This window comes from Lissotriton helveticus, chromosome 3_1 (genome assembly GCF_964261635.1).
Source record: "Lissotriton helveticus chromosome 3_1, aLisHel1.1, whole genome shotgun sequence".
Lineage (NCBI taxonomy): Eukaryota > Metazoa > Chordata > Amphibia > Caudata > Salamandridae > Lissotriton > Lissotriton helveticus.
The window spans coordinates 1300246686-1300260613 of record NC_136061.1 but is presented as its reverse complement, the minus strand read 5'-3'; the positions used below and the strand labels follow the sequence as shown (position 1 = coordinate 1300260613).

Below are 13928 nucleotides of genomic sequence, written 5' to 3'. Positions count from 1 at the left end.
TCATTGCCCACATGATGAACTATTGTGACAAGGGCACTGCCTTAAGAATAGCTAGAATGAAACGTTTGCTTCAATTTGAGAGCAGTACAGTGGCCAAATACCCAGACTTCACTCTGGAGGTTCAGGAGGATCGAAGGAAATACATAACAAGCAAAGCAGAAGCTGTAGCAGACCAAAATTCCGTATGCAATGCTCTTTCCTGCAAGACTCCACAACACCTACCAGGGTAAAGTCCATGTCTTTAACAACACGCAGCAGGTTGGCGAGGTTATGACATGTAGTGTGGATTGTACTCCTCCAATTGCCCGCACCTCACAGTCATCCAGACCCTCCTCATCGCTCTCAGAGGTCAGTTAACTTCACAGCATGGAAAAGATCAGCGGCGTGCTCTGAGGTTGCTCTGAGAGTCATGAGCAACCTCATTGGCTATGCATGCAGAGCACAGAATGGGGTCATTTTGTCCTTCACTTTGACCTGCAGTTTTACTACTGTCCCTAACCTCGTAGAAGAAATCATTTTGGCGTATCGATCAAACCCATTAGATCCTCTGTTTGCTGAGAAGAGACATCTGAGGCACACATGTCTGTCCCATGGACAGCCTCGCTCACTTAAGGAGGACCCTTCGGGTTCTCTGGCTGACCACCTCAAAGGATACCCCTTATCTACTTTCCTGTTTGTAGATTTTATTTCACTATCACTCTTTATTTCTATCTCAACTGAATATACACTTCCTCCTTTCTCTTTTCTACGCTCTAATGCCTTCACTCGCTGCTTAAGCTCCTCTATTGCCTCTTTTCTTCTATTCACTGTTACAACTGCCTTTTTTGAGGGCTGTTACTGTACGAACTAACCATGGATCACACGTATTTCTGGTCTATTTTGTAATGAAAACCTTTTATGAATCCACTGGCTGATATTAAGACTGTTTCACTATTATTTGCATATGTGGAGGGAGACAACTTCCTGGTTCAGATTGAGTTGTCAGTGTGGGAGGAGGGAGGGATGGGGATTGTTACATGTGTGTTTTAGTGTGCATCCACTCATGCTGACTCCACTATGGTTGCTGACCCTACGAATATTTTTCTTGTGGGACTCAAAGTGAGCAAACAGCATATTAACACTCCACTTGGAATGGCTGATGCTGGCTAACCACAAAACAACAATACATGGGTTATATATAATTGTTTAGCTTGGAATATCCGAGGGTTGGGTGACTCACGCAAACGTCATCATATACTGGCATACCTTGATAAGCATAATAATAACATTGCCCTATTGCAGGAGACTCATATAGGGACCTCTGCACACTGCATTTGCTGTTTGCTGGGCATCCTGTTGATATTTTGTAACCTACTCCACTTATGCAAAGGGCTCCACAACACTTATACATAAGAGCACTCCACATGCTCCAAAGGGTGCGCTCAATGACCCCCATGGCTGTTACACTTTGGTGTGGGGAAGACTGTTTTCTGTATCCATCACCATTGTCTATTGTTATGATCCAAACACGGAAGACCCTGGGTATTTTTGACAGGCTTTGGGGGCTGATTGTTAACATCTGCTCCAGATGCATTGTTTGGGGAGGAGATTTCAATGTTGCACTTAATGAGCAATGGAACAGATCCCATACAACATCCCATTGTCATACTGCCGCAGGCAGGTACATCTAAGCCATCGTTGATGAGCATAGCCTACTAGACACATGGAGGACACTTCATCACTGGCAAAGGAGGGCACATTCCACTCGCGCTCCATAATAGCTGGTCTAGATTGATTATTGGCCCATAACTGGAGAGTTGGGAACCTGGCTGCATGGGGTGACCCACGTAACATGCACCTACTCAGACCACGCCCTGGTGCCAATGGTGCTGTGCCCCCTGGATGTCCCCTCCCTACTTGCGCCCTGAAGACTTTCTCCAGCATTACTCCTAAATGAGGCATTCCGCAAGGAGTTGAACAAGAGGTTGTGGAGTTTTATTCCAGAAACAAAGACTCTGTCCCACAGATTAGCATTATATGGGAAGCCTTTAAAGAATTGAGAGGAAATCAAAACTCTGGAAGTGAATCTAGGTGATGCGCCCAACTTTGAGGCGACTGGTAAGATTAGGGAGGCCACTACTCACTAGTTGTAAACAGCTGAGCAAGAATGTCTATTCTGGGGCAAATACTTTACGGCAATGCAGTATGGTGAGGGGGGAGTGGCTAGGCCTTGCAAAGGCGACTATAATGCGAAACACCCGAGACACCAATGCCTTCCTCAAAATAACAGATGAGAATGATATTATCGTCTGGGCCACTCAAGAAATATTAATAGTATTTTCTATGTTTTAGGAGCCCCTTTATACTTCTCATAGACTGCAAACAGTTGACATAGATACATATCTAGAGGATATGGCTCTGAATTGGTTGGGCGATGCACAGAAGGAATTCCTCTCCACAAAGAGGAAGATGAAATAGGGGAGGCCATTATGCAGCTACACTCGGGTAAAACTCCTGGCCCTATAGGGCTACCAGCTGATTTTTATAATCCATACCCTGGCACAATAGTTCAGATCCTGAAATCAGTCTATCAAGAGCCAAAAGTGATTGGTCTGTTGCCACTTTCCATGAGTGAGGCGATGATAATTACTTTACTCAAGCCTGGCAAACCAGCAGAATATTGTGACTCTTACAGGCCTCTAACCCTTATAAACTGAGATGCTAAAATTCACGCAAACATTCTTGCAAACTGCCTAAGCCTCTTGATAACTTTTCTGGTGTGACCTGACCAGTCATGTTTCATACCTGCATTTGCTACCGCACTTAATTTGCGCACCCTGTTTGAGCTCCGTCAAGATATTGACCCAGATCTTGATGTGGTTGCAGTGTTTCTTGATGCCACCAAGGCTATCAATTCCGTGGTGTGGGATTACCTGATGGTCGTTCTATAGTGCATGGGATACCCCCCCCCCGAATTTCCAGCCATGGATTGCACTGCTGTGCTCCCAACCAACAGCTAAAACCCAAATCAATGGCACCTGTTTCCTCCCATTTACCATTGAACATGGCACTAGGTAGGGGTGCCCACTGTTGCCACCGCTTTTCACTCTAGTGATGAAGTCCCTGGTAGCCAAGCTCTGGCAACACCACTGCGACTATGCCATCAGATATCCCACCAGGCACACACTGGTATCATCATATGCCGAAGATTTCGCTTTATATATCGGGGACCCTGGGTCATCCTGAATGGGGTGCTTCGTGAGTTTGTCTATGTTGGTGGCATATCGGTCCTCCAGATCACTTGAGAGAAATCTCAGCTCTTTCCCTTCACCTCTGCCACTGCGTGATTCCAATCAGACTTCTGCTGCAGTGGTGTGGTTCGGAACTCAGGTATTTGGGAATATTGATCTCCAGAGACAGAGGAGAACTAATCCATGTCAAATATGGTACCGCCCTCGATGCCATAACAGATAAAATCACACAATGTATATCACTGCCGATTTCCCTGGTGGGATGTATTGCCCATATGAAAATGATTATACTACCAAAACTGCTCCATTTGTTACTCAATATTCCTTATTTGCTGGGGTGGCATTTTTTCAAATCACTGAAAACAAAATTGATACGATTAGCCTGGCTGGGTAAGAAACCCTGTATATAATGGAATATACTAACACAACATTTTCTAAAGGAGGTTTCAAGGCACCTGACATGAAGTTCTATTTTTTAAGTGCCCGGGCACAATATGCCGTACATTGGTATAGACCCACCCCTTTCATGGAACACATGTCTGTAGAACAGGTCTACATGGCCCCTATCTTAGCATCTGCTTACCTTTGCATGTGTTTTGTCTCTGCTGGGACAATGGATTCCACTGTTGCATGCACTACAGTGGCGTGGGATAGAATGGCTAAATGGCTTGGTAGGCCACTACTCTACTCACCACTTATCCCACTGTCCTACCACTTTGCCTTTCCTGTGACACATGAGGTGGCCTGTAGGGCTATGACTCTTATGTCTGGGCTTAACACTTGGGGAGATCTGTATTCTGATGGTCTATTTATTAACCCTGAGCCTTTTTTGCCAGGGAAGCACTGACACTGCTAGACATATTTCACTACATCAGACTCCAACAAAACGTTGAGGCAGCCATTCATGACTTTCCACAGGAGACTGCCACATTTAACACTCTACATACCTTGTTCAGCTTCATCAGTCTACACATTAGGTCTCAGTTTTATACCATTCGGCTCAGCTTGTCGCGTCCGACCTCGAGGGGTGCGCTCAGGCTGGACAGGATTTGGAGCTATGGACATAGCTTACAGATAAACAATGGTTATTTTGCTTCAAGCAGAGAGGGCATATAGCCTCAAGCAGCAGAGTACAAATTACACACTTTAAGTTTCTACAACGTATGTACAACATGCTTGCTAGGTTGTACCGCTATCGCCTACACTCTGACGACAGAGGCAAACACACCACAAAATGCAGAGTGAATACCCTCAGATATTGCCACTGAGTGACTCCTTGACCACAGCGGGCTTCTACAGTGGACGCCAAAGGCTAGAGGGGGGCCAATGGAGTAAACAGGAATATATGACACAGTAAGGTGCACTGTGAGATCTTTCCAACAAAGTCACACTAACATAATACTGAAGCAGTGGATGTTAGGGGGTGGCCCTGCCCAGCCTCCTCATGGAGTGGAAGGGCCCAGCCTTGGCCCTGGGGCGCGTCCCATGCCGCAGGGGTCAGGGTCTGCCTTGGAAGCACTGCTAGTCCTTTCCTGCCCCTCCTTCAGATTTCTGGGACTTTGGAGTCCCCTGGTGCAAAGAGCATCCTGTGCTATGGAGGCCTGAGTGTGCTTTGGAAGCACTGCTGTTCCTCTTCTGCCCCTCCTCCTAGGCGCAGCAGTTTCTGAGACTCGGAGTCCCCGGTGTAAAAGGTGTCCCACGCCGCAGGGGTCAGGGTGTGGTTTGAAAGCACTGGTGGTCCTCTCATGCCCCTTCTCCTAGGTGCACAGGGTTCTGGGTCTTGGAGTGCCCTGGTGCAAAGACCGACCCATTCACTAGAATTATGATGTGTTTAACTGCAAGTAGTTCTCCAGTAATCTTTTTGAAATTTAGCACAGAAAAAATGCCTCACAGGCAATTTGGAAAACCATTCCAAAGTTTCACATTAAATGACCAGAGGTTTTTACCTCTTGGTTGAGCCTTAAAATATTTTGCAGTCACTAACTTGTGATCTCCACTAGAATGAAGCTCTGTTATTACAGTGGGCTTTGATATTATTCCTGACACACAACTTGGATGCTTGTATTGACCAATTTCCGCATAATCATAAGGACACATTATTTAGTCTATTAACACTGGATCATTCCAGTTCAAGTCGCATCTGATACATGGCCACATTTCTTTTGGCCATATATAATACAAATGATTCTGTTTATAACAGTTTTCAGCTGTCTAAGTAGTTTCTGTGACACACTGATGTACTCAACCATGCAATGTTGTAACTGTGACGTGGCCACTGCTATGATAAGAGCTTTACAATGCACTTGAACTAAAATTGGTCTGCTTTTAGGGAAAACATTTTCCCTAAATTAATCAAAGATGATCCCTAAATTCCTTCTTGAGAATTGAGAAAGCACAAAAAAACACTACACTTAGGATGGGTTAACAAAATCAAATAAAATATACATTTAAATAGAAAAGAATTCTTAAAGTCAAATCAAATAAACAATGCTTATTCAATACAATTACCAAATATTTAGATTAAGGACTGATTAAATCAAAAACAGTTTTCCTATTCAGGAAGGTTGACATCAAAGGCAAAAAAAACTGAGTTGCAGCAACAATTTTGCTCTAGAGATTTCTTATTTCCAACCCTATGATAAAGAGATGATGATCATACCGGAGCAATTTTCTTCCACCATTGAGCAGACTAATGTGCCACTTTATCTTACCAGCCGTGTAAGGTAAGGCATCAGGCTGGGAGATGCCTACATTGTGTATGCTAACCACAGGAACTAGCAAAATACCCAGGTGCTGGCACCCATACAGAAGGAATTATGGAAGGGCCGGGAGAAGCAAGGAGTAGTAGATTGGTTTAATCATTACAGAAGTGTAGCCAATTATCATTTATTCCGTGCAGCACCACTCATAAATAATCAGTCACCCTTTCCAAATCCTTGTGCACAGGGCCTTGGGCAGCTAGTGGTGGACAATTGGTAGATTTCGATCCAAAGTACCATAATGTACTCTGGAAAAGATTTTTTGATTAGCGGAGGAAATTGCATCTAAAGGTTAGGGTTTTGTTCTGTGTAATATGTTACGTGTATTGTTAAATGAGGTTCATTCATCACTTGAAGGTTTGCCTGGCAGTTTGGGCTGAATGTTCCCATGAGGAGCAGGGTCAGCACTGATTTGTGAAGGCGTGCATTTGTTTAATGTGGCATAATGGGCTAAAAACTATGGCTTGGAACGCTACCCTGAGCTATTGCCAATGGCAAGAGCATGCTAGCTCTAGGTTCCAAACAGGCCACTGTTTTGATGCCCAACCACTTCTTTTTACTTTCAGCTGTGTCATTCGTCTGAGATCTTAGCTCTGACAGAGTTGTGGTTTTGTAAACTCTTCAGCGGATGTTAAAGCCTTGCTTTAAGGACTGTATATGCTTCTTCCATATGATGGGTACTCACGTTCACTTTCTTAACCAGCGATCTGCGCTGCTGCATTGACCAGCCTTTGAGCTTGCCGAGGGACTCCAGTGATTGGTTGACGACGCTGGGCGAAAGACTGACAATTTGGTCCCTGCTGAGGCCAGTGGCTGCTTTCCCCAAACTCTTCAGTGTGTCGGATGTGAGATTCTTAAAGTCTACGTACTTAACTAGCTTCTGGTAAACCTGCAAAGGAAAAGAAGACATCGAGAATTAGAGCTGCAGTGACCATGATGGGGCAGAGGCCGGAAATGTAAAGGGCTCAACAATGCATTTTTATTTCTAGCAATTGAAACTGAATATCGGCAATTTTAAACCTTGAGGGTTTAGAAATAGCATCATCAGTTCTAACAAAAAAGGAAGATGAGAAGACCTGTAATGTTACCTCCCAAATCTTCCGATTCCAAACTTAAATATGCTATGTTTGTGTTTGACTACTGCTCGACGGATCAACAGATTCTAGCAGTGCTGTGGTAACCTTCCCAGCATCCTCCTCTGCACGTGACTAGAGGTCTTGTTAATAAATGCCACACTTTAGTGGTCACTAACTAGTTCACGAATGGAGATTGTTTAACATACCGTCAGGGCTCATCTTGCCAGGCAAGAATGCCATGCCAGGCCTAATCCATTATTAGAAATAATCCTCTTTTTGCAGTATTGCAGCTCACGCCCTTAAACATAAATGTATAATATCAGTAAAGATAGCTTAACACACCCCTGCAGAAATTGCACAAGCCTCTACAGGCAAATACAGTCCTATCCTATATAGATGTAGGGCACACCCCTGTGGGTTACCAAACCCCTACTGCATAAACTTGCCCCTCTCGCTGCTCAGCAGAACATTTTCTCGCAGGGTTGCCGACCATGCACACGTTTAACAGTCTCCCCCTTTGATGGAATTCTGCTATAGTTCACGTATAAACCAATGCATCTATGCAGGGTAGTGTCTGATTTTGCATAAGGGGAGAGATGACTCAACACCTTGCCATTGGGGTTGGGGTGAGCCAGAGTGAAGTCCTGGCCCAAGCCTCTCTAATATCTTCACCCACGATCTGAAGCCCTCTTGGTTGGTTGTCGGAGGAGGTGTTTCTGCATCAGGCACACAGACACAACCCTATTTTGTCTTTTGCTCGTACCACAGTGCTGGTGGCCTTCACTAAGAATTCTCTCCTTGCTTTTTTATGGGATTTGATTAAATATAGCAAGATAAAGAGATATTAATTAAGGTGACACAAGAACGCATTGAAAGTCTTTAGCAAGCATCCAACATAAGGTTAACATATTCAAATGGTGGACAAGTCAATTCGAAGATCAAGTGAGAAGAAAAACGCCGATGTGCCGCTGACTTCACAGGGGGACAGTTATTTGACTTTGCTACAGACTTCGGCAGCAATATTGAGATTCCATTATGTAATGATGAAAATGCTTAAGACTTTACAATGATGCTGTTTTATGGATTACAATTGTGGAATCACTCAAACGAGTTATTGATGGCTAAAGCAGAAAGTGTTTTTTGAGGCAATTAGTAGGTTCCCTAATCAGCTCTCCTCCTTTATCACTGAAGTTGGGCACTGGATTCAATCAATTGATAACTCTGTTAGATTGATTGGAGTGTAATTCTGGACTCGACTTTGGTTTTAAAAAGCAAAAGTACATCTAAAAGAAACAAAGTATTGATGACGTTGGAACATGTTTGCAAAATTCCCTGTCTGCCTTACCTCAAGACTATATGTAATTCTGCAAGAATTGAGACCACTTATCAAGAGATAGCAGGTAATTGAAAGTGTCTGCTGCAAACTACACTGTCACCCACACCCAGGCCTTAACAATTCTCTAGCAGGGACACAAACTGGCCTTCAGCTACAAGTAAACAGAGGCCCTCCATACTCACTGGTTGAGGAATGCAGGCTACGGCTTTGTGGGCCAGCATTTAATCACCTCTAGAAGCATGAAACGTACTGATAGTTAAACTTATGCTTACCCTACAAACAAGCACTGGCAAAGCCCAGAGGTCTGGTGTTGGCTGATAGCATTTTGGCAACTTTTGTTTTGATTTGTCATGATTTTTGTGGAATTTTATCGTTCAAGACGCTGTCAGGCCCTCATCAATCTAAAAAAAACCAATATTGGCTAAAGACAAAAATAATGGTGGTTCTCAAAGAAGCAAGGTACTGAAGGGAACTAGTATGCATGTTGGATGAGCTCCTTTTGAAAAAGCAGAATGTCAAAAGTCACAGGGAAGTCAGCCAGTAACTAAAGTGGGCTGACACAGTGCCCTTTGATGCATGCTGGAGTGGGTGGAAGAAAAATGTGAATGATGGAACCAGAGACTAATGTATGAAGTCTTTCTGAAACTCCCTATAAGTGTGTTATACACATAATTTTAGCAAAATGACAAGGTCTTGGATAACACAGACCTAAAAAAGTCAAGTGACCTGCTTTGGCTGCCAGTCTCTTGCATTTGAAAAAGAAGGCACGAAAGAAGACAATAAAGGAAGAGGGAAGGAAAAAAAGAAAGAAGTCAAGAAAGAAATGAAGAAATCGGGAAATAAATCAATCAAAATGGAAATCAAGAAGAAAGAAGTAAAGAAAGCAGAAAGGAGAATAAAAAAGAAAGAAAGCAGTTAGGCAAGAAAGAAAGGAGGCACAAAAGACAAATAAAGAAGGAAGGATAGAAGTAAAGAAAGCAAGAATGAAGGAAAGAAAGGAATAAAGAAAATAAAAAAGAAAGATTAAAAAAAGAAAGAGAAGTAACAAAGAAAAGAAAGAAGGAAAGAATGAAAGAAAGAAAGAAAGAAAGAGAGGGTTGTAAAGAATGATAGAGCCTACTGTTTAGCTTATATTCAGAGTTTATATGTGCTGGGAAAGGAAATTACAACAGCATCTGCAGAAGATGGGATCTGATCAAGCTAGAATGTGCACTGTGCTCACATCTAAAGCATCCTTCAAACACATCAGGCTCTAAACATGGAGACAACACTAAAGTAATTATAAAGTAAAAACAAAACGCTGCTACTGAAGGAAACAACAACTTTGTGTGTGAATGTGCTCCTTGTGAAAGAGCAAAATGCAGTCACTCAAGGTGAAGGTAACCAATGGCTTGCGTAAGCCAAATGGTTTTCGCCCTGATGCAAGTGGCACAGTTTCCTCAGCCAAACTATTGCCAGATTCAGTGTCCCCATTTGGCTGTACCCTTGTAGCTCTTCTGTTGGAGGTGCCGCCACCGCCTGCTGCTGTTGAGTGGCCAACACTGCACTGCTCCTGGCTGCGTCTACCTTGCCTTGCTGTTGCGGATGGTTATTGAGTCACAGCCCCCCTACTGCCCATGTTCCTCTGACTGCCACCTCGATGGTTGACCCTTCTCTGCTGGGCTACGAGCTAACCACCTTTCTGGCACTTCAGGAGAAACCCAGCTTCTGCCTGGCCCAGCAAATAGCCTCCTGCTGTTTGTGTTAAGGGTCGTGGCTACACTAACTGGTTGAGGGGCTTAAGTAACCTGCCAGTGCATTGACAGGAGAGGCTGCTTTGGACAAAGTATCTCCTGGCCCATATGCTGCCAGATGCCATCGCTGCATGCTTGCCCTGTTCGGCCGCCGAGCTGCTCCTGTGCAGCTGTTCTGTTGTGGGGGTTTTGTCCAAAAGTGCTGCCATCCTGCAACTGCACTGGGGGGACCTGTGTCAAGGTTGATTGGCTAAAGTGGTATGCACCACTTCCATAGGTGTGGACGCCCTGCATGCCTAACCTGCCCCCCTCCGTGCAGTACTGCTGGCTGCACAAAATGCCAAAGCATGGTGCTGCTTGTGAACCCGCTCCCAGTTGTGGACACACAGTGAACATATTAATGATTTATGTGAATGATCTGTAAACATTCAGTTTTTATCATTTGTGTTTTTCTAATATTAACTGATCATTGTTGAGCATATGGTCTGAGCAAACAAAGTTCTAACACTTCTTTTTAAGACAATGTCATAATTCACAACTTGTTTTATAGGTAATAGAGCAACATTTTTTTAGTATATCAAAATTTGATGGAATTCAAACATTAGTTCTTGTGAAAAATGTAAATATTTGTACATCTAATAGCATAAGAAGTGAGGACAGCCTATAGTGCAATGGGTGTGATTGTGTCAGTATTGAAAGACAATGTTAAGCATGATTTTGGATGGGCATGCAGAGGTGAAATTTACACTTATAGAAGGTTAGGTGGAAATTGATAGAGAGGTAAAAGGAGTGGTGAAAGAGCAGTCAAAGTGTGGTCAGGGCATTTCTTAGCTTGGAGGTTTTTACGATAAGCATGGTGGGATATCACTGATTAATGATCATGGAGCATGCAGGCATAGCACTGGCTAATGATCCTAGATCATTTGGGAGTTGTTCTAGAGATGAGAGTAGGTTGTTAAATGTGCATGCACAATGCTGTGGATGTAGCTGAATTGAGGTGACAATGTTTTGAAACAATTAAACTTTAGGGTTGTCAATGTTATTAAGATTTAGTCTGTTCAAGGCTTGTTTGCATTCCTCAAATTTAGAGGTGGCCTTGTTTCTTTGGCATTTACAAAAAAGAAGCTCTTGTTTTGATTTTAAGAATATGATTATAAGGTGGTATTCAGGGTCACGTTTATGATACTGTAGTAGGAGGAGATTCATAATGGATAATGTTTATTGAAGGCTTGTTTGATGACAATGTCAAAGTAATCAAATTATGTGCTGGGTGAAGTGGAGTGAGGTAATTCAGAAGCTTGTGCAGGAATATTGGCTGGGAGATTAGGGAGTGTTTCTATTTGGAAGTGGTGGATACTGGCTTATTGGGAGTGGTGGGGGAATGCTGACTAACATGACTATTAAATTATCAGATGGAGATGGGGTAGTCTGTTTGGAGTTTAATAGTGTGTCTTATACACGTACAAGCACTAGGGTTTCCTTGGCAATGTACTCGTAAGAGGTGAGTGTGGTAAGAGCGTAGCTGTGATTTCTGAGCATCGCATTGAAGTCGATAAAAAGGAGGATTGGGGTGATGGGCTTAAGTGAGCTGGGTTTGACAAAGCAGTGATTTTTGTAGCTTGGAGATAGATTGATCTAATATTTGCTTTTAAAGAGGTCATGTCCAGTGTACACTATTATTGAAAGAAGGTCAAAAGGAGGGCTTTTGTAGTTGTGAAAATGCTTCTTAACCCACTCTCCCTTCTTGGTGCTTTGTTAGGAGTGTGTTGGAAAATTGGTAATACCAAGGCTGCAGCTCTTAGAGTCATTCCAAGTCTCCGCAAAAAAGTGTAAGGGTTATGTGAGTCAAGTGGTCATTGATGAAGGATGTTTTGTGGTGAACCTGTTCACCAGTTTCATGGCCAAAATCAGACTGTGTTCATTAGAGGTGTTGCATTGTAAATCGGTGGCCTGTTTGACTGTAAGTTTTAGTTAGTAGATAAGGTGACTTTTGCGAAATTTGAGAATGTGGTGTGTGTAGTTATAGCATATGACTCCATAGGTGGTATGGAGTAAAGTGTGCTAGTGGGTAATCAGTTTCACTATACACAACGGAGGATTTGTGGAGTGTAAGGCAAACAAGTAAGGTAGGATTACGCATGGTGATATGGTTAGGGAGATCTGGTGGGGCCATGGTAAATTAAACAAAACAAGAAAAAGTAGTGTGAGTTCAGGTTGTCATGGTACTCGTGATGTTCTTTTTTTGAACTCACAATTTATATTATAATCCCATAGCTGTTGGGTTTAGTTGCAATATCAAAATTGACTGCAATGTCAGCAGCAGTGTGGTGTGATGCTAATGTGCAATAAGTATAGCTTACTTTCAATCAGTTGCTAGCTGATATGCAGCTTAGATTGAGAGTCACTTATTGTTTGAGCCGAGTAAATGGTCTAAAGCGAAGAATAATCAAAATATTTCTGGCAGGCTCTTTGCCAATCGGACTGCACCAAATTCATCTGCCATCATAAGTAGTTAATTGATTACATTTAACTGAATGCCTGAAATTATATAGACGGTTGCATCTCTTTGTATACCACCTTCCAGGTTCCTTAGCCATACTTGAATATTTGTTTGCTTTGGAGGTTCACTGTGGTGGGATAGGTTATGCATCCAAATATGCCTTATATTGAAAGGCTTTGTGTGCATGTCCTGCTTAAATGCCCTTGTCTGCAGCACATCTCGTTAAATACTTTTACTTTAAGGCTAAAGTCAGTGACACAACCTCTTGCTACTCTTAGCCTCGGGGCTAACATTGAATGTGGGCAGGTTGAGATGGGCAGATTATGTGCCTGGATAGGATAGGAGGGCTAGATATTGTATCTTTACATGACCTTCCTGGTTATGAAGAATCTGGAGGATAGAGGGCTAATGTAAATCAGTAGGCTCGCCCATTGTCTCCATTGCACCCTTTCTCTGATGTCAAGGACTTGTGGTGTGTGGATCATTATCCCCAGTGCACATCGTCAAAGATAGCTGCTTTACAACTCCAGGCAGATGGGTAGCACTGCCTTGTTCCTTTGGTCTTATGACCAGAATTGATTATGAGAAGGAGGGGACAGGTGGATCATACCCCTGGACCTAAGAAAGCAGCGGGTTTGCCCTTTGCCTTACCTTCTGGGTTGCGGAGGCTTGGTAAGGAGAGAGTGGTTTGGGGGAGCTGTGGGCTCGAGTTCTGGTTTACAGTACCTCCTTTCTATGGTGCATTGTAACCATCATTACAAGAATGGTGAAAAAGATAAACAGTGCAACCAAGATAGAATTACTATATGATTATACTCCTGCCTAACACTTCCTTTACTATCAAGAGCATAGTGGGAGTACCCTCTGCCAAATCCAGTGGGATAGCCTAACCCCCCCATACCTGAGTGTAATGTATCAGAAAGCCAGCCTGTGTAAAGAAGGTTATTGTCATTTGTAGAAGAAAGGCCAGAGTCAGCAGGACTGCATCTCAGCCACTGTTTGTCACGTTCCAGGACAATCCCAGCAGAAGTGCTTCTCTAATGAATGTAGCACAAAAGCCATTTACTTAATAAAAACACTGTTTCAATTGCACTGTTGTCAAAGGTGCAGTGCTGATGTGATGGTGTGTCTGGAGCCTTAGAGCTGTCTCTAGCCAGACAATGTAAATGCAAGGACTTCATGTTCCATGCTCATAGCCTTGTACATTGTGGATGAAAAAAATGATAATAGTGCTTACTAACAAATTAACTACATGTAGAATGACTTCTCAGCAGACGATCGTGTAAATGTAAAT

General features: G+C 43.1%; 1 protein-coding gene across 1 annotated transcript in view; it reads right to left on the bottom strand.

The window, feature by feature from the left end:
• LOC144824950 (otoancorin-like) overlaps positions 1–13928 on the bottom strand; it is a 559576-nt gene that overhangs the window by 385969 nt on the left and 159679 nt on the right. The window contains exon 8 of the mRNA XM_078683892.1: positions 6675–6878. Coding sequence (XP_078540018.1) covers positions 6675–6878 — 204 coding nt within the window. The remainder of the gene's footprint in view (positions 1–6674; positions 6879–13928) is intronic.